Source organism: Osmerus mordax, chromosome 20 (assembly GCF_038355195.1).
Source record: "Osmerus mordax isolate fOsmMor3 chromosome 20, fOsmMor3.pri, whole genome shotgun sequence".
Lineage (NCBI taxonomy): Eukaryota > Metazoa > Chordata > Actinopteri > Osmeriformes > Osmeridae > Osmerus > Osmerus mordax.
This window is the reverse complement of record NC_090069.1, coordinates 200,271-221,970: the sequence shown is the minus strand read 5'-3', so window position 1 is coordinate 221,970 and position 21,700 is coordinate 200,271. Positions and strand designations below refer to the sequence as shown.

Genomic DNA, 21,700 nt, shown 5'->3' with positions numbered 1-21,700 from the left:
CCCTAACAACATAACAACCCTAACCCAACCCACTAACCCTAACAACATAACAACCCTAACCCAACCCACTAACCCTAACAACATAACAACCAGGTGATCATCAGGGTGTCTCTCCTACACCAGGTGATCGTCAGGGTGTTTCTCCTACACCAGGTGATCGTCAGGGTGTCTCTCCTACACCAGGTGATCGTCAGGGTGTCTCTCCTACACCAGGTGATCGTCAGGGTGTCTCTCCTACACCAGGTGATCGTCAGGGTGTCTCTCCTACACCAGGTAATGGAAAGAGACACCGAGCTGTGTAGTGTTAGTGGCTCTCAATCACGACTGGCTCAAAGACCCCAGCTGTCACCCTGGAGGAAGAACAAAACAGGAAAGGTTGTCATATGACCCTACCTCTCTTTCAGTATTGGGACTCACACACCTTCATATTAATGGACCCTCCCCAGCACCAGGCCTCACCTGCTGCCCATCTGCACTCCACTGAGTGACGTGGTCCCATCCCGGCTGACAAACAGCCTCAGGTTGCTGTCTGAAAGCAGAGGGAGGAGGGTTAGGTAGTGTGGGGTTAGGTAGGAGCTCTTCTCCTTCTGGTGTCTGTCTGAAAGCAGGGGGAGGAGGGGGGAGGTGAGGGTTAGGTAGTGTGGGGTTAGGTAGGAGCTCTTCTCCTTCTGGTGTCTGTCTGAAAGCAGGGGGAGGAGGGGGGAGCTGAGGGAGGGGGGAGGTGAGGGATCCCCCCCCCCTGAAGAAGCTGGGCTGTTATAAACCTTGTAGTTGGGATATTTTGTACTTTCCAGTATGTATGCTATTATACTTCATCTCACCTTCGTTGTTGCTGACATCAGCAAAGTTTTGGCTCTGAAGGATTTTCTCCACGACATCGTCAGCGTCAATGCGTGTGTCGTCTACCCAGGTGGGGTGGCTCTCCACCGAATCCTTCTGCCTCCTGTTAGGTAAGGAGAGGGTTAACTAAAGCTATGACCCTGCAGGGCCACCATACACACACATACCATTGAGCTATCCAGCAATATATTGTAGTTGACATGAGTCGAGTTGGGTACACATTCACATGTGCTGGAAAATGGAGAACAGCTACAACAATGCCTTTGTTCATGTGTGGGTTAGAATTAGAGTTAGATTACCTTGAGGGTCTTTTGGAGAGCAGGGCAGGGCGGGGGGGCCTGGGGGGCCTCTCCGGCCGGCCCGGGGGGTCGCTGTGGGGATCTGCGGAGGCCAGGGTCAGGGTGGGGGTGCACACGCCCCCAGAGGCGCTGCTGCTGCTGGAGGCTGTGCGCCGGTGGGTGAGGTCCGTCAGGCTGGAGGACCGGGAGTGCTCTGTGCTGTAGCCTGGGGGTAGACCAGGATTACCTCACATGCAGATCACCTCACATGCAGATTACCTCACATGCAGATTACCTCACATCCACACAGCCTCACATGCAGATTACATTTTACATAACAATTTATTTATTAAGAAAATAAAGTGACGATTACCTCATACCAACACAGCCTCACATGCAGATTACCTCACACCCACACAGCCTCACATGCAGATTACCTCACACCCACACAGCCTCACATGCAGATTACCTCACACCCAGACAGCCTCACATGCAGATTACCTCACACCCAGATTAGTTCACATTCAGGATGACCTCACATCTCATATCCTGCTTTACCTCACATCCAGACTAGCGCACACTCATAATACCCTGCACCCTGGATAACCCCACACCCATATTACCTCACATTCAGGATTACTTCACACACACCCAGATGATCTCACATTCAGGATTACCTCACACCCAGATTACCCCACATCCAGATGACCTCACAACTATTTTAAATTAAATCCAGATGACTTCACAACCAAATTATCTCACATTCTGGATGACCTCACATCTCATATACTGGATTACTTCACATCCAGATCACCTCAAATAAAACGTTACTAAGTGATCATGTGATGTAAGTGACTGACCTGAAATCCTGCTCTGCTGGCTGGCGTAGCTGGAGTTGCGTGAGTGTCCAGAATGGAAGACCTCGTCAGGGCTGGACATGCTCTGTTCCTGCTCCCCAGGCAGGCCTGCAACCACACAGAGTTAGGACCTGTAACCACACTGACTGATGCTAACACGGACTGATGCTAACACGGACTGATGCTAACACGGACTGATGCTAACACTGACTGATGCTAACACTGACTGATGCTAACACTGACTGATGCTAACACTAACTGATGCAGCTCACATTGAATGCTATTAATCACAAACAAATATTACTAATTTGACTTGAATTAAAACTAAACAAAACTCAATAAGAATGTGGAATTGGCACTAACACCGATATAAAAAAAACGTTAAGAACGTTGGCAGTAACACCGAGATCCTGGTCATCCTGAGCGACCCTGGATCCCTGTAATGAAAACAGACTGTCCTAGTTAGGGGTCAGATGGCTGAGCGGTTAGGGAGTCAGGCTATTAATCAGAAGGTTGTTAGTTCGATTCCCTGCCGTGCCAAATGACGTTGTGTCCTTGGGCAAGGCACTTCACCCTACTTGCCTCAGGGGGAATGTCCCTGTACTTACTGTAAGTCGCTCTGGATAAGAGCGTCTGTTAAATGACTAAATGTAGTTACCAGAGGTGAGCGGAGGGGGTCTTGCCCTGAGTGGCCGTCCTGCAGTGCTGCCCCCTGGTGCTGGGGGAGAGGTGGTGCCCTCACCCTTACAGGCCAGCTGCAAGGAGGGGTCCTGGCCTGGGGAGGAGGTGGACTTGGCTGTGCTGGGGGGCCTGAAGCAATGCAGTTTATTTCACCCATTTTGTCACAAAGACCTTCTCTTTGCTTCATCAATGTTAGTTCATGACAATGTTATTCCAGGACACAGTTATAAGCAAAGCAATGTCTTTATTCTTTATGACCAGGCATTATTATACTTTATAACTACAGTGGGTAGATCAGTATGTGGTCGTACATATATAGAGACTCTAACAAAAGTCACAACGTACCAACTTTAATAGAAGAATATTTGTTAAGGAACCATGTGATGTGTTACCCATGTTGAGTTTCTCTCTGATCAGCTGATCAGCTGTAGAACGTTTAACCATCAAGCCCAGCAGCTGGCGTGAGGTCAAATCATGAGTAGTTAAACACTCACGTTTTAAAGCAGGGGTCCCCAGACAGCAGAGTCATACCAATCGTAACCTGCGGAATGTGAAATGTTAAGTATCACTGGACGGTAGAAGCTCAACACTAAACCAACCCGTAAGTGCTATAGGCAGAACCTGAACTAAATAAACACAGTAACAGAACAACTGCAGTCTATGATGACCTTGACTGATGCGATCTACCTGTCTGACTGCCTGTCTAACTGTGTGTATGCCTGTTTACCTCTCTGTCTCTCTGCCTGTCCTACCTTGAGGATGGAGTTGTCCTGGCGTGTGTTCTTGGTGTCGTAACCCTCGAGGATGCAGCAGCGCACAGCAGAGCCTGAGCCTGCAAACTCTGCCATGTTGAGATCAGCAAAGCCCAGCTAGAGAGGGGGGAGACACGAGGGAGAGAGAAGGGAGAAGTGGGGGGCAGCGGGAGAGAGAGGGAGGGACAAGGGGAGAGAGATGGGAAGGGAGAGGAGGGGACAGGGGGAGAGAAAAAGATGGGGGAAGGAGGGAGAGATAGGGTGAGAAAGATGGGGAGGGAGAGATAGGGGAGAAAGATGGGGAGGGAGAGATAGGGGAGAAAGATGGGGAGATGGGGCCAGCCAATGTTACATGAACAAATACCCTGCTGTCTGATGCCTTGTGAAGCTTTTAAAGACAATAAAGGTATTTTAAATAGTTAGACACGCAGGATAAGATAACATACAAAATATTAGAGGAGATGTAACAATGACAATGGCACAGTGTACATATAACTGAGATGGTACTTTACACTATGCCTGGTAGCTGAGATGGTACTTTACACTGTGCCTGGTAACTGAGATGTTACTTTACACTGTGTCTGGTAGCTGAGATGGTACTTTACACTGTGTCTGGTAGCTGAGATGTTACTTTACACTGTGTCTGGTACCTGAGATGTTACTTTACACTGTGCCTGGTAGCTGAGATGGTACTTTACACTGTGTCTGAGCTTCCGATCCTTGATATTCTGCTCAACTTTCTACATGCACCTTCTTGTATGTTTCTTTGGATAAAAGTGTCAGTTCAATTAATCAAATGTCATTCAAAGATGTCATTAGCAATAGATAACATGTTTCATCAGGTTTCCTCCTTCATTATAATTAGAATAGAAACCCTCCCTCTGCCCACGTTAGGGTTACGCCCTGTGCAGCACAGGGTTAGGGTTACGCCCTGTGCTGCCCACGTTAGGGTTAGGGTTACGCCCTGTGCAGCACAGGGTTAGGGTTAGGGTTACGCCCTGTGCTGCACAGGGTTAGGGTTAGGGTTACGCCCTGTGCTGCACAGGGTTAGGGTTAGGGTTACGCCCTGTGCAGCACAGGGTTAGGGTTACGCCCTGTGCAGCACAGGGTTAGGGTTACGCCCTGTGCTGCACAGGGTTAGGGTTACGCCCTGTGCTGCACAGGGTTAGGGTTACGCCCTGTGCTGCACAGGGTTAGGGTTACGCCCTGTGCAGCACAGGGTTAGGGTTATTACCATGCATGACACCGTGCTTCACAACGACCCGCAGACAGCGCTACGGATAACCCTCCCGCCCGCCATCCTGATACATCGTCTATACATCCCAGCATGTGGTGGTAATCCTCTCTTTGTTACGTAACCATGGGGAGGCTTTGCAAGGTCGCCTAAGCAGAACTTCAACACACACTCCATTTGGGGCACAGCCCCACCCCCCCACCTGGATCCTCCTCCTCTCCAGTTCTCTGTCCCCTTCACTCTCCACCAGTTCCCACACTTAGAACACATCACACACAGTAGAACCAGTCTTACAACACGCCACAAACAGTAGAACCAGTCTTAGAACACACCACACACAGTAGAACCAGTCTTACAACACGCCACAAACAGTAGAACCAGTCTTAGAACACACCACACACAGTAGAACCAGTCTTCCAACACGCCACACACAGCAGAACCAGTACCCACTGTTAGAACATATCACACACTAAATTAAGTTTAGTAGAACAGTCACTACAACACTACAACACTACAAAACTAGAACACTACTAGAACTACACTAGGTGTTCTGCTGACTCGAAGACTGTAACAGAGAACAGACTTCCTGACTCATACACTGGACTAGAGAGGTCAGAGACCTTGTCCACCATCATGTCACATGTCCTGCCTGTCAGTGCTGAGTCAGCAGAGCTGGAACCAGCTCCTTCCTGGACGGATCAGCGAGGGGCGACCAGAGCGCTGTCTGAATGATAACATCCAGCAAGCTTCCATAACACACAGTACACACACACACAGTATACACACACACGCAGTACACACACACACGCAGTATACACACACACGCAGTATACACACACACACACAGAGACATATAGACTAGTATGGAAACCCAGAGACTAGTATGGAAGCACAGAGACTAGTATGGATGATTTTACAGTGCAAAATACCCTATCAGATTGTCCTGATACTCTAACTAGTATGGACTAGGGACTAGTATGAGTAACCAGAGTAAGTTTCATGCATGTGGCAGCTTCCTTGTCAGAGTTAGAGTTAGCAGGAGATGCATTTATTGGCAAGACACTACAGCCATGCCCTGAAATGCACCCGCCCCTCCCCATGTCATTTCTGTTCTGTATATCCCAGCATAAAATGATTCTTACTGTATATTGAGGGGACTAGAAGCACAGAGGCTAGTATTGAAGCATTATCGCTCTGGATAAGAGCGTCTGCTAAATGACTAAATGTAAGCATGGGTTTGTGGTCACGTTGACCACAAACCCGCCCAGACACACACCTCCTCATGACATTTACAGCAGACACCACCTCTTTACTGCTGCAGCTGTAAAATGCTGCTTCACATTGGAGGTCAGGTGTTCCCTAGGTCAGTGGTTCCCACCCCTGGTCCTCAGGGAACCCTGTCCTGCATGTTTTAGATGTTTCCCTGCTCCAACACACCTGATTCAAATGAATGGTCATAAGCAGGCTTCTTCAAAGCTGGATAACGACCTATTCATTTGAATCAGGTGTGTTGGAGCAGGGAAACATTACATTACATTACATTTACTCATTTAGCAGACGCTCTTATCCAGAGCGACTTACAGTAAGTACAGGGACATTCCCCTGAGGCAAGTAGGGTGAAGTGCCTTGCCCAAGGACACAACGTCAGTTGGCCAGACCGGGAATCGAACTGGCAACCTTCGGATTACTAGCCCGACTCCCTCACCGCTCAGCCAACTGACTCCCTAAACATCTAAAACATGCAGGACAGGGGGTCCCTGAGGACCAGGGTTGGGAACCACTGACCTAGGTTACCGTTTCCCTAGGTTACTGTCGGTATCAGTTGTTCCCTAGGTTACTGTCGGTATCAGTTGTTCCCTAGGTTACTGTCGGTATCAGTTGTTCCCTAGGCTCCCACAGGTTACTGGCTGTGTCAAATGTTTCCTAGGTTACGTCAAATGCTTACCTTTGAAAATGCTTTTCCTCCTTTTAGTTCCTGAAATGAGAGAGTGTTGTTGTTCAGATGTTTCAATGAGCAGTGTTTATTTTTTTTTATACATTATATTAAATAGATTTCAACTTGCTCAAATACATTTAAATGTACTCCCTGCCCTTTCAGTAAAATAACTGAGGTTACAGTGAACAAATGAATGCAGATACGTATAGCTACAACATGACATGTCTACTATAGCATTTACAAGAAAATGATAATGTTTACTGTAGCCGAAACCAGATCATTTTGTGTTCCTTCTTGTCAGCACATGCATCAGGGAGATATTGATACTGTACATGTGTAAAATAAATGTAACTATTTAGAATTCTGCTAAACCATCACATTTCTTAATGCATTAAATTAGGCTGGGTTGCTAGGTGAGCAGGAAGGGAAGGTGCATGCTGGGAGCAGGTACCTTGCGTACAGAGACCCTGCAGATGCAGGGGTCCAGGAGTCCTGTGGTGGGACTGGCACTCATCTTACACACAAAGGAGAACTTCTTCCTCCAGCATACACAGTTGTGCTGGACCTCCTCCCTGCAGGCAGAGAGACAGAGCCATTAGAGACACCTTCAGAGGAGAAACATGGGGGTCGTCCTAGTGGAAGCCACTTCCTGGTTACTGCAGTAGTGACTCCTCCCCTTCCTGTCCCCTGCTGTAATGACACCTCCCCTTCCTATTCCCTGCAGGCCTGTAGTGACTCCTCCCCTTCCTGTCTATTGCATATTTCTATAGTAACTCATTTTCTCAGAATGCTGAAGATGTAATTGAGCTCCAACAACCAATCTGTCCTCCCATGTGCCATGACACGCTGCATGTGCCATGACACGCTGCATGTGCCATGACACGCTGCATGTGCCATGACACGCTGCATGTGCCATGACACGCTGCATGTGCCATGACACGCTGCATGTGCCATGACACGCTGCATGTGCCATGACACGCTGCATGTGCTACACACACACGTAGCAGAAGAGAAGGATGCGTTCATCACATGGCCCTTCATTCCTGTGTGTTTGAACTCCCTGAGAGGCTGCCTGGCTCCAGAGAGGGTGAGGGTCAGCCATGCCCCACCATTATCACATCTACAGTAGTGTGTGTTCCTGCTGGATTGGGAACAGCTATTCCCTATACTGGGGGCATGCTCTCTGGGTACACAAGACTTGGGACATGTTATGACAAGTTCAGAATGTCTCCCTTTCTCTCTCTCTCCCGCTCTCTATCCCTCTCCAATTCCCTCCCTCTCTCCCTTTCCCACTCCCTCCCACTCTTTCTCTCCCTGCTCTCTCCCTCTCTCTCTCTGTGCTCTCTCCTTCTGTCTCTCCCTCTCTCTCTCCCCCCCACCCCCAGACGTCCACCTCCAGTCACACAAACACACACAACTCAACTCAACCTCCAGCCCCACTGGCCAGGTTAGAGAGGAGGTTGATCAGCTAGTTATGTCTGGAGAGAGAGCAGGGTGATCAGCTAGTTCTGTCTGGAGATAATCTGCTGCTCCCAGACCTGCTGACGTGGCCTCAGGACTGCATGAGTCAGTCTGGCTGCCCTCAACAGACCACACACACACACTAACCCTGCCCTCAACAGACAACACACACGCTGTACACATGTACACACAAACTCAAATAGAAGACACCTGTGTTGTTACAGACAGAAGGAGGAACGTGAGGAAGGATATCCAGACTAAGATGAGTTTTAGACGTAACCTTAGCCCAAGCCATTGCATGTCTTTTATATGACTTCACTAATCTTCAACACAACTGCCTGGTGTGGGCGGGGACTGTGTGTCTTGGCACGGTTGCTATGCAGGCATGCTAGCTATGCAGCGCAAGTGAGTGTTAAAAGGCTGTCCCTACTCACACTACACACACACACACACAGGCACACGCACACAAACACACAGGCACACACACACAGGCACACACACACACGCACACACACAAACACAAACACACAGGCACACACACACACACAAACACACAGGCACACACACAAACACACAGGCATACACACACACACACACACACACACAAGCATACAGTGAGTGGGTGAGTGAGACAGAAGCCTTGGACCGAACCCTACTGTAACCCAACACTACCTAACCCAACACTACCTAACCCTACTGTAACCCAACACTACCTAACCCAACACTACCTAACCCTAACCCTACTGTAACCCTAACCCTACTGTAACCCTGACACTACCTAACCCAACACTACCTAACCCTAACCCTACTGTAACCCTGACACTACCTAACCCAACACTACCTAACCCTAACCCTACTGTAACCCTGACACTACCTAACCCAACACTACCTAACCCTAACCCTACTGTAACCCTGACACTACCTAACCCAACACTACCTAACCCTGACACCAAAAGGAGAAGAGCTCCTACCTAACCCCACACTACCTAACCCAACACTACCTAACCCTAACACCAAAAGGAGAAGAGCTCCTACCTAACCCCACACTACCTAACCCCACACTACCTAACCCCACACTACCTAACCCCACACTACCTAACCCCACACTACCTAACCCAACACTACCTAACCCCACACTACCTAACCCCACACTACTGTAACCCCACACTACCTAACCCTAACCCTAACCCCACACTACCTAACCCTAACCCTACTGTAACCCTGACACTACCTAACCCCACACTACCTAACCCTAACCCTAACCCCACACTACCTAACCCCACACTACCTAACCCTAACCCTAACCCTAACCCTAACCCACACTACCTAACCCCACACTACCTAACCCCACACTACCTAACCCCACACTACCTAACCCTAACCCTAACCCACACTACCTAACCCCACACTACCTAACCCCACACTACCTAACCCCACACTACCTAACCCCACACTACCTAACCCCACACTACCTAACCCCACACTACCTAACCCTAACCCTAACCCTAACCCCACACTACCTAACCCCACACTACCTAACCCCACACTACCTAACCCTAACCCTAACCCTAACCCCACACTACCTAACCCCACACTACCTAACCCCACACTACCTAACCCCACACTACCTAACCCTAACCCCACACTACCTAACCCCACACTACCTAACCCCACACTACCTAACCCTAACCCTAACCCTAACCCCACACTACCTAACCCCACACTACCTAACCCTAACCCTAACCCTAACCCCACACTACCTAACCCTACTGTAACCCCACACTACCTAACCCCACACTACCTAACCCTACTGTAACCCCACACTACCTAACCCCACACTACCTAACCCTACTGTAACCCCACACTACCTAACCCCACACTACCTAACCCCACACTACCTAACCCAACACTACCTAACCCCACACTACCTAACCCCACACTACCTAACCCCACACTACCTAACCCAACACTACCTAACCCCACACTACCTAACCCCACACTACCTAACCCCACACTACCTAACCCCACACTACCTAACCCCACACTACCTAACCCAACACTACCTAACCCAACACTACCTAACCCCACACTACCTAACCCTAACCTAGGTTATGCCCCAGCATGCCAGCAGCACATCCATCTTTCTGCTGTAGATTACTAAATTGGGAAACATTAGCTGTTGTTGTCAATATATTTAACAAGTAGATAAATACAAACTATGCAGTGTGTGTAGCAATTTATAAATTATTACAATTGTAGTGTGTCTATTACTTGTATATTGCCTTAGTATTTGTTTATAAAAAGCACCATCTTGGGTTAACCCTTAGCTGTGAGGACGACCAGGGCCTGCAAACCCTAACCCTGCAAACCCTAACCCTGCAAACCCTGCACTGAGCTGCTGCTGAAGTACGTGTGTACCCGTGTGTATATGTATCAGTGTGTGTGTGTGTCCACGTTCACCAGTGTGCATATAGCAGTATGTGTGTGTCAGTGTATATCAGTGTGTATCAGATTGAGCATCAGTGTGTGTGTCAGAGTGAATATAAGAAGCTCTCCACCCTCATCTCCCCAAGGGCTTCATTTAACCCAGTTCCCTGTAACACACTACCAGATGGCATTCTCCTCTGTCTGGTTTCATCACTCCTTCCCTTCATGCCTCCCTCCCATGCATGATGCAGTTCCAACACCCCTCCCCTGCATGATGCAGCTCCAACCCTCCTCCCATGCATGGTGCAGCCCCACACCCCTCCCATGCATGGTGCAGCCCCACACCCCTCCCATGCATGATGCAGCCCCACACCCCTCCCATGCATGGTGCAGCCCCACACCCCTCCCATGCATGGTGCAGCCCCACACCCCTCCCATGCGTGGTGCAGCTCCAACACTCCTCCCATGCATGGTGCAGCCCCACACCCCTCCCATGCGTGGTGCAGCTCCAACACTCCTCCCATGCATGGTGCAGCCCCACACCCCTCCCATGCATGGTGCAGCTCCAACACCCGAGAGGGAGGGGGGGAGACGGAGAGGAGGGAGAGAGGAGGCAGAAATAGGAGGAGGGAGAGAGAAATAGAGGAGAGTAGGAGAGAAAAATAAAGACAAAATGAAAGAGAGGAGAGAAAGAATGAAAGGAGAGAGAGCGATAAAGAAAAAGAAAGAAAGAAAAGAGAGAAACAGAGAGAGAAAGAGGGATGCAAAACAGCTAACATAACGGTCATCACCCAAAGAAGGTTGTAAAACCACTCAGGTATCTAGAAACATTCTTGGTATCCTGGAAGTGATGAGAACAACCCCTCAAAAGGTTTGGGTTAACCCTAACCCAAATGTGTGTTCATGTCTGTATCAGGTGTGTGTGTGTGTTCATGTCTGTATCAGGTGTGTGTGTGTGTTCATGTCTGTATCAGGTGTGTGTGTGTGTTCATGTCTGTATCAGGTGTGTGAGTGTTCATGCCTGTATCAGGTGTGTGTGTGTGTTCATGTCTGTATCAGGTGTGTGTGTGTGTGTGTGTTCATGCCTGTATCAGAAGTGGATAGCCTCTCCTTCCCACTACTGAGAATGAATGCTGTTACTTGAGCATATATTTCTAGGTATGTTTGTCAGAAACAAAAACTCCCCAGAGAGATCTCTCTCAAGCTAATTACACTTTCACACATCTAATTACAATCATACTCACTAATGACACATCTAACGAGCCCATAAGGACAAAATCTGTGTGCAATAGGGACTAGAGGTCCAAGTGCTCTCTGGTGAATGCTGTCCTCATTACTACTGTAGACATAACTTCAGTCATGTATCATTCAAGGCTTCAGGCTTCTAACAAACACAGCTGTTTTGGTCCCAGTCATACAATAAGGACTCTTATTATAGTCCCCAGTTAAGAGATTTTCTACCTTGGGACCGTAAACATGGTAACACTAGTCTCTGGCATGTTCAGTGTTTCTGTACAAGGTGGAGCCTGCTGAATCAGTCCCTGGGCAGTGAGGAGGAGGACAGGGAGAGAGCAGGACAAAGACATAGAGAGACAGGGAGAGAGACAGGGAGAGAGAGAGACAGGGAGAGGGAGAGAGAGGGACACAGACAGAGAGACAGGGAGAGAGAGAGATAGAGAGAGCGGGACACAGACATAGAGAGAGAGACAGGGAGAGAGAGATAGAGAGTGGGACACAGACATAGAGAGACAGGGAGAGAGACAGGGAGAGAGACAGGGAGAGAGACAGGGAGAGCGGGACAAAGACATAGAGAGACAGGGAGAGAGAGAGACAGGGAGAGACACAGAGGGAGAGAGAGAGAGCGGGACACAGACATAGAGAGAGACAGACATAGAGAGAGACAGACATAGAGACAGGGAGAGAGAGACAGGGAGAGAGAGAGGGAGAGAGACAGGGAGAGACAGGGAGAGGGAGACGGAGATAGAGAAAGGTAGAAAGAGATAGGGAGAGAGAGACAAGGGGAGAGAGAGACAGGGAGACAGGGAGGGAGAAAGAGAGACAAGGAGAGACAGGGAGGGAGAGAGAGATACTGAGAAGCAGAGGGATAGAGACAGAAGAGCAATGCATTAAGCAGATCAAAATCTTTCTAAATGTATCAATATGCAACATCCTGTCCCCAGCATACAGGGGGGATATATGTCCTGGAGGCCTTTCTGGAAGAGGGCCGGGGTGTGAGTGCTCTACCATGGTTACTAGGTGTATCGCCTGGGAGTGCTCTACCATGGTTACTAGGTGTATCGCCTGGGAGTGCTCTACCATGGTTACTAGGTGTATCGCCTGGGAGACCTGGTGTTCCCAGTAACACAACCAAGCAGACCAGAGAGCTGTGTTAGCATGACGACAAGGCATCAGTTTAATGCTTAGGTGGCAGTCAGGTAGCTGGGAAAGAGAACGAGGATAGGGAGAGAGAGGATATGGAAAGAAGGGTTAGGGAGAGAGAGGATGAGGAGATACAAAGGGAGAGATGCTGAGGCAGAGAGAGAGAGAGAGAGAGAGTATATGTGGGCAGCTATCATTGGGACATATCCTGCACATAGAATCTGTGACATCTATGACGGCCTTGGAACACAGTGTGACATAACACCAGAGCCAGGGGCAAACATTCACCCTGCCCTGCACAGAAACCACTACAAACCTTCCTCTCACATGGAAGGGTCCAAAGTCTAAATGTTGCAGGAGTGAGTTAGTTTTGGACTTGGTTACTCAAATTATGACATTTGAAGTTTGTCTGAAAAATAAAATGACTATCTGAAAAAAAATAGAATGTCTTGTCTGTCTCTCTGTCTCTCTCTCTCTGCTCTTTCCCTCTCTCTCTGTCTGCTCTCTCCCTCTCTCTCTCTGTCTGCTCTCTCCCTCTCTCTCTCTCTCTGCTCTCTCTCTCCGTCTGCTCTCTCCCATTCATCCCTGTCTTCTTGTTACTGGCTGTTCACAACTGCTGAATACAGAGCAGCAATGTTCTGGGACATTTGTGACATAAGTCCCAACCCATCCCCCTCTAACACACTAGACACACACAAACACACACACACACGCACACACACAGAGTGACACAGAGGCACACACAGCGTGGTTGGAGGGGGGTTGTATTGGCGCTGCCAGTGCCTGGTACAGAGAGGCACTGCAGCCACAAGACTGTGACTAACAGCAGTGACCACTCAACCACACACACACTATTTCCATCACAAACAAGCATCTCATTCTATTTAGATGTGCTCAAAATAACTTTCTAAACCACTATTAGACAGACAAATGTAAATGACTAAATGTATTACAGTATTACTATTAGGGTTAGCACTATTACAGTATTACTATTACAGATACATACTTGAGGGTTTAGGTTGGTTGAGGGGCAGTTCTATGGGCGTATGTGAAGCCCTCTGTGACATGCTTGCGTGTAAAAAGGGCTATACAAATACATTTGATTTGATACGTCATGTCTTGTTTAGTGACTGCATGAGCCCCCCACTCCACTAACGACTCCCGCCTGGCCAATGACCTGAATGAGTTCTACTGTAGATTTGAAAGACAATTGGACTGTCCTGAACTACCCCTTCCCACCCACGGGGCCGCCTCCCTCACCCCCTCTACAGTGACAACTCTCTCCATTCAGGAGGGTGAAGTTAACAGACTTTTCAAGAGGCAGAACCCCCGCAAAGCAGCTGGGCCGGACTCTGTCTCTCCTGCCACCCTCAAGAACTGCGCTGACCAGCTGTGTCTGGTGTTCACCTACATCTTTAACACCTCCCTGGAGACATGCCATGTGCCAGCCTGTCTCAAGTCCTCCACCATCATCCCTGTGCCCAAAAAGCCAAGGCCAACAGGACTCAATGACTACAGACCCGTCGCCCTGACCTCTGTGGTAATGAAGTCTTTTGAGCGCCTTGTGCTGGCACACCTCAAAGCCATCACAGACCCTTTCCTGGACCCACTGCAGTTTGCCTACAGAGCCAACAGATCTGAGGATGACGCCGTTAACATGGCCCTCCACTTCACCCTACAGCACCTGGACTCCCCAGCATCCTATGCCAGGATCCTGTTTGTGGACTTCAGCTCTGCCTTCAACACCATCATCCCTGCCCTGCTTCAGGACAAGCTCTCCCAGCTGAACGTGCCCGACTCCACCGGCAGGTGGATCACAGACTTCCTGTCTGACAGGAAGCAGTGCGTTAAGCTGGGAACACAAGTCTCTGACTCCCGGTTCATCAGCACCGGATCTCCTCAGGGCTGCGTCCTTTCCCCTCTGCTCTTCTCCCTGTACACCAACAGCTGCACCTCCAGTCATCCGTCTGTCAAACTTCTGAAGTTTGCGGACGACACCACCCTCATTGGGCTCATCTCTGACGGGGATGAGTATGACTATAGGTGGGAAACTGACAACCTGGTGACCTGGTGTAGCCAGAACAACTTGGAGCTCAATGCTCTTAAGACAGTGGAGATGGTTGTGGACTTCAGGAAGAATACAGCCCCACTCACCCCCATCACCCTGTGCGACTCCCCAGTCAACACTGTGGAGTCCTTCCGCTTCCTGGGCACCATCCTCTCCCAGGACCTCAAGTGGGAACTGAACATTAGCTCCCTCACCAAAAATGCACAACAGAGGATGTACTTCCTACGGCAGCTGAAGAAATTCAACCTGCCAAAGACAATGATGGTGCACTTCTACACAGCCATCATTGAGTCCATCCTCACCTCTTCCATCACCATCTGGTACGCTGCTGCCACTGCCAAGGACAAGAGCAGACTGCAGTGTATCATCCGCACTGCTGAGGTGATCGGCTGCAATCTGCCTACCCTCGAGGACCTGCACACCTCGAGGACCCTGAGGCGTGCGAGGAAGATTGTGGCCGACCCCTCCCACCCTGGTCACTCCCTGTTCCAGCTACTCCCCTCTGGCAGAAGGCTGCGGTCCATCAGGACCAAAACCTCACGCCATGAGAACAGTTTCTTTCCATCTGCTACTGGCCTCTTCAACAAGGCCAAGGACTCCCATTGACATTCATTCACTTATTTAACTATTATAAGTCCATCTAATGGCAATTCAGTATGCATAAGCCACTTTATCTCAGTATCCGATTGCACTATGTTGACCATTCACGCTGCTCATTCTATTCTTATTTTTATATAATTTTATTTTATATTTAAATTGTTGTATTCTTAGATTGTTTAGTTCTTAGAAATAGTTAAACTTTTGTACTTTTACTTAATTTAAGATTCGTATATGTTTAGTGTTTTGCACCTCCCTGCCACAGTAAATTCCGTGTTTGTATAACATACATGGCGAATAAACCGAATTCTGATTCTGATGAGTATCAGCTCAGATGGAGCCAGAGCAGAACTGGATAGCTGGTCTAATTCTGAGGCAGGCAGAAAACAGGCAGGCAGGGAACAGGCAGGCAGGGAACAGGCAGGCAGAAAACAGGCAGGCAGGGAACAAGCAGGCAGAGAACAGGCAGGCAGGGAACAGGCAGGCAGAGAACAGGCAGGCAGGGAACAGGCAGGCAGGTACCAGGCAGGAAGGGAACAGGCAGGAAGGGAAGAGGCAAGGAACAGGCAGGCAGGGTACAGGCAGGCAGGGAACAGGCAGGCAGAGAACAGGCAGGCAGGGTACAGGCAGGCAGGGAACAGGCAGGCAAGGAACAGGCAGGCAGGGAACCGACATCCGGATGTCAGCCATAGGTTGGAGTGCAGAATCTCAAGCAGCTTCTGATCCAGTTGACACAGAATGCCTGTTCACACAAGCATCCGATGTTGACTGCATGACTCATCACACTGCGTATTAAATTGCATGAAGTAAATTCTGTGTTGTCGCCCCAGAAACAAGCCGCATGCTGTTAGACTCAGTCTGCAGGCCATGATTGGCCTAAGGACTGGACCTTGGACACACTATCCTGTTAAAGTAATTATAGCAATCATAAAAGGTCACATGATTTACTCTAGAATGGCGTTCACTCTCAGTTGGTGAACCAAAGAAAAACTGATATGGCGTTGCCTGGGCAACAGCGAGGCCATAGCTCCTTGTTGCCATAACGATCTCTGCCTCGGTCGACACACACCATCACTATCTCCTTCTTCATCTCCACGGTAACCCTTCTTCCCATCACCAACATTGCCAGATTTCTTCTGTAAATGTCAACTGACAGTAACAAACTGGAAGGTAGTAATGCATTCAGTAGAGAACAGAATTGGATTGAGTTTCTGTACATCCAAACAGATCTGTTTACTGTTCACAACCAAACAGCTTATCCCATTAGAATCTATAAGGGTTAGCAAATATTAGCATGTCTGAGATACTGCCCCCACACACAGCAAGAAGTGGAGACTGGATACATCCACACATGGTTAGGTAAGGCTAAGCAGTTAAAGCTACTTCCTGGAAACTATATTTCCACTTTTTCAATTTTAGTTTGAAATTTAATTCCCAACCAATGACTTTGAATGACTGGAAACGCTCCCCAGCCCTTTGAATTTGGACTCTGAGGCTCAGTTTCCCAGACATGGATCAATCCTAGTAGGACTAGACCTAACCAGACATGGATCAATCCTAGTAGGACTAGACCTAACCAGACATGGATCAATCCTAGTAGGACTAGACCTAACCAGACATGGATCAATCCTAGTAGGACTAGACCTAACCAGACATGGATCAATCCTAGTAGGACTAGACCTAACCAAACATGGATCAATCCTAGTAGGACTAGACCTAACCAGACATGGATCAATCCTAGTAGGACTAGGCCTAACCAGACATGGATCAATCCTAGTAGGACTAGACCTAACCAGACATGGATCAATCCTAGTAGGACTAGACCTAACCAGACATGGATCAATCCTAGTAGGACTAGGCCTAACCAGACATGGATCAATCCTAGTAGGACTACGCCTAAACATTCAATGGAGATTTTCATTGAGTTTTTCTCATACTTTAGGACGAGGCTAAATCCATGTCTGGGAAACTGCGCCTGGGTGCAAACAGCTCCTGATGAGGGCTTGCTATGCAACTTGACCAAGGCAAAGACATGAGTGACAGAGCCAATATGTGTTATATGAGTTTTTGGTGACACACATTACAAATAAGAGTATAAACTGGCTTAACACTAGATAAAAAAAGCTTTCAAAGGCTGTCTTACTGTTGATGTAGTATTGGTTGTCTCACATATCCTGCATGTGTATGATTCACCTGCCAGCGTGTATGTCCCAGATTAATCACACTCAAGCACAACTAGATAATAACCATAAACTGAGTTATTCAGAAAGATACATTTTTGATAACTACACGTTAAATGATGTATTATGTATATTCATGATTTAACATTCGTAGGCTACCTGGATGACGAGCTGGCAAAGTCCCCTCCGTCCAACAATCTGATTTTGCAGAAAAGGACGCCATTGACAAACGGTACGGCGGCTAGCTCCTCCAAAGTAAAATGGATTTGAAACCTGAACTTCTTCCTTTTCATTAAAAACGCCATTGAGGTGTTCACAGCTGAAATCCTCAGTGTTGACAACTAGTAGAGCGACGAAGAAGAGGGGTATGAGGAAATGCAACAGAGTTCGACTTCTCAAGAGCTTGGAAGTCCTTCCCGGTGTTTTGGCTCAGCATCTCGGTATACTCTGTGGTGAATTGGACCTGCAACGGTAAAGACAGATTAATGATATGGGTTAGCCTACAAATTTATTGCTAACCAACTACTTCAAAGCATGACTTTGCTGAATTATTATTATTGACAAAAGGGTACTGGGTTAGGAAAACGCAGACGATTTTCCCCACCATCTGAAAAACATAATAATTGGAAAATGCATTTCCAAATGTTTCACGGCGAATCAACTAATCCCTAAAAGTTGCTGTTTTACCAGTTGTCAGAAGAAGCAGTGCTCTTCTTTCAAATAGGCTACTTACAATTGCTGGATACGTGCACTATTATAGAGCACAACTGACGTGACATGCGAACACAAAACTATATTTCATCGGTGGACACTCAACGATGACCCAAATATTGTCTGTCAGATCGTGAAATTTATTGGTAAATTTGGTGTTTTACCTCATAATTTGCATGGACTCCTCACAGCTAAACCGACTGACCAAACAATCTGGCACACGCACTTTGAATCGATGTAGTGGTGAGGTAGCAGTGGTCGATCCAGTCTAGCCCCGCCTCCTAAAAAAAAATACAGTAAGCGAGCAGCTTTAACGTGGCTTGTAGCGAAAGAGATGTGACGAACGATATTTGTTATTACTGTGTAGTCAAGATGTGCGGCATTTGAATTCTACCACCAGATTAAAATACTAAATAAATAATGTTGGTGTTCAAATGCGTTTGTAAACGGGCGAGTAAAGACCAGATTACAGTTTATGTGAATGTTAGGATAGGGCGACATCTGCCGGTACAGTGTGAATTCCGCCTGGTAAAGTCTTCTTAGACAGACTGGCGGCAGTTTCAAACTACATATTAAACATAACTAAAATAATAAAATGCCCAGTTACTTAAACAATCATACAGTAGGCCATGATGAAATATGATGAAATAATTGTATGATTACAAGTCGCTCTGGATAAGAGCGTCTGCTAAATGACAACAAAAAAAAAAATTACATTCATAAAGTAGTTGAGTCATCGAGTCAAAATCCAATAGGATTTATTTTTGTTTTATTATCGAATAGGCGTTTGTGCACATGTACCTTCAGGCAAAATCATCCGAGACAGCAGTGTAGAACAGTCTGAGCTTCAGATCCGTGACATCATGTACACTTTAAGCACTCTGTCATAGGCCTAAAATCAGGACTTTGAGAACAGTAAAAGCTCTTTTACAGCCAACATGGTTCTAACCCTTATAACCTACATGCTTGTTCTATGGCCTTTATATATTCTCTCTGCCTCACACACTCACACAATTACACACACACACACACACACACACACACACTCACACAATTACACACACACACACACACACACACACACACACATAGCTTACTTACACAAACACACATATTTAAAACACATGCATCCCCCCACACTAGTCCACAAATCAAACATTTCCCACTTCTCTCTCTCTCACACACACACACACACACACACACACACACACACACACACACACACACACACACACACACACACACACACACACACACACACACACACACACACACACACACACACACACACACACACACTCATTGTCTACCCTCTGTGTGCTGTGGAGACTTGGGTCTCTGTTCCCCTGCCTCCGAGCCCCCTGCCCCCCCTAATGGAGACTTGGGTCTCTGTTCCCCTGCCTCCGTCCCCCCCAGGTTTCTAGGGTTCCCTGGCCCCCCCAGGTTGCTAGGGTTCTCCCCCCCCCCCCGCCCCCCCCAGGTTGCTAGGGTTCTCTCCCCCCCCCGGCCCCCCCAGGTTGTTAGGGTTCTCCACCCCGCTCTGCAGGAACTTGCGCAGGTCCTTGAGCGCGGGCCGCAGCATCTGCACCAGCGCCAGCAGGGCAGCCTGCGTCCCCTCCAGCGCCTGGGCCTGCCGCTCCTGGGCGTAGGCCTGCGCCTCCTGCCAGCGCCGCATCACCTGCAGCAAGTCGTTCTGGCCCTCCAGGTGCTGCGCGATCTGGCGCATGTGCACGTTGGTGACACGCTGCTCCTGAAGCAGGCGGGCCGAGTTGAGGGCGATGCGGCTCTTCAGCTCCTGGGGCTTGGCCGTGCCCTGGGGGGGTGAGGGGGCCAGCATCTCCACCGGGGCCTCCAGCGCCGCCACCATGCTTGGAGCTGCCTCCGAGGTGGTGCAGTACTCCACCACCCCCCCCTCCTCCAGGGTGTGGTAGGTGGTCTCTGCTGTGGACCACAGAGCACTAGGTCAAGCCGGGCCCACACGTGTGACCTACTGCATCTAAACACGATCACGTCTGAGTCAACTAGTTCAAGACTGGGTGCATCGAGAGATTGTAGGTTTACAATCCAACCCTGCTCCTGAAGAGCTACCCCCCTGTAGGGTTACACTCCAACCCTGCTCCTGAAGAGCTACCCCCCTGTAGGGTTACACTCCAACCCTGCTCCTGAAGAGCTACCCCCCTGTAAGGTTACACTCCAACCCTGCTCCTGAAGAGCTACCCCCCTGTAGGGTTACACTCCAACCATGCTCCTGAAGAGCTACCCCCCTGCAGGTTTACACTCATTGAGAAACACTCATCTCTCAAATATATCAAATCAACAACTTACCATCTAGAGTTTTTGTTTCTTCGCAAACTCCTGTTGAACCTGATTGAAGACCTAGAGATAAACAGAAGCATAACTTGCCGTTTGAACAAATATTGTGTGAAAAGTGTCAGATAATATTGATCAGCGCTCCTTATTTATGTTTCTAAGAGAAGTGACAGCTGTCATTAGTGGCCAAAAATCTGACAGGATCAACAGCTGATCAACTTGCATTTATTTGTACAATAGCCGCCGTGATTCTGATGCTGATAAACTGCCATGTGATTTAGCATTGAGAAATGTGGACATTACATTTTTCACCTAAACGATCGATGCTAACTTTATAACAGTATATACTTACTTTCTGTGAGAGTCACAGTGGTGGCTGCGCTCATGGTGGCAGGGAGGGTCAATTCTGCATCCGAGTCCCCCGCAGGTAAACTGATGATGGTGGCTTCTCCAAGGAGATTACAGATGCGCTGCTGCATAGCGGTCAGGATGACAGGCACGGGCGTACAGTCCGCGGATGTCCCCTCAATTGCCGCTCTTGCTTGGGCCACTTTGCGCCTAACTTCAGTCTTCATATCGGACCACTTCTTCTTGACTTCAGCCAACTCTCTTGGACAGGTAGTTACAGCGTTCACCTTCTTCAGAATCTCTAACCATGCGTTATTCTTCGCAATGTGAGTGACTCCAGCATTGAAGTGGTTAACGAGTGTATGCTTTTGTTTCTCTATTTCCTCCACAATAATTTCTACCTCTCTCTCTGAAAAATTCATTTTTCTCTTTTTGGCAAACGATGCCATATTTGAGTAAATTGTTGTTTTTGAAAGATAATTGTGCGTATTGTACGCAAAAATAGTACGATTTACTCAATCGATGTGCGCAACGTAATGGCTTCCAGAATCGGCTTCTTCTTCCCACAAACAACGCTTACGTTCGTTGTGTCTACAGCTCCACCCACATTGCTTCGTCGTTGGTTACATTTTGACCGACCC

The 21,700-nt window shown here is 48.3% G+C and overlaps 2 protein-coding genes across 2 annotated transcripts; both read right to left on the bottom strand.

Moving 5' to 3' along the window:
- Positions 1-59: 59 nt before the first annotated feature.
- Positions 60-18,658, bottom strand: LOC136964259 (early estrogen-induced gene 1 protein-like). The gene is made up of 12 exons (XM_067258291.1): positions 18,566-18,658; positions 17,850-18,153; positions 7,030-7,150; positions 6,588-6,617; positions 3,409-3,525; positions 3,151-3,197; positions 2,634-2,785; positions 1,979-2,083; positions 1,140-1,344; positions 822-943; positions 460-529; positions 60-350 (listed from the first exon to the last, which is right to left on the bottom strand). The coding sequence occupies exons 2-12, from the start codon at positions 17,993-17,995 to the stop codon at positions 305-307; spliced, it is 1,161 nt and encodes a 386-aa protein (XP_067114392.1). The 5' UTR covers positions 17,996-18,153; positions 18,566-18,658; the 3' UTR covers positions 60-304.
- A 1,190-nt stretch (positions 18,659-19,848) lies between these two features.
- naif1 (nuclear apoptosis inducing factor 1) lies at positions 19,849-21,595 on the bottom strand. Its single transcript, XM_067258675.1, has 3 exons — positions 21,064-21,595; positions 20,727-20,777; positions 19,849-20,342 (listed from the first exon to the last, which is right to left on the bottom strand). Exons 1-3 carry the CDS (start codon positions 21,506-21,508, stop codon positions 19,849-19,851), a joined length of 990 nt encoding a protein of 329 aa, XP_067114776.1. The 5' UTR covers positions 21,509-21,595.
- Between the last annotated feature and the right edge of the window lie 105 nt (positions 21,596-21,700).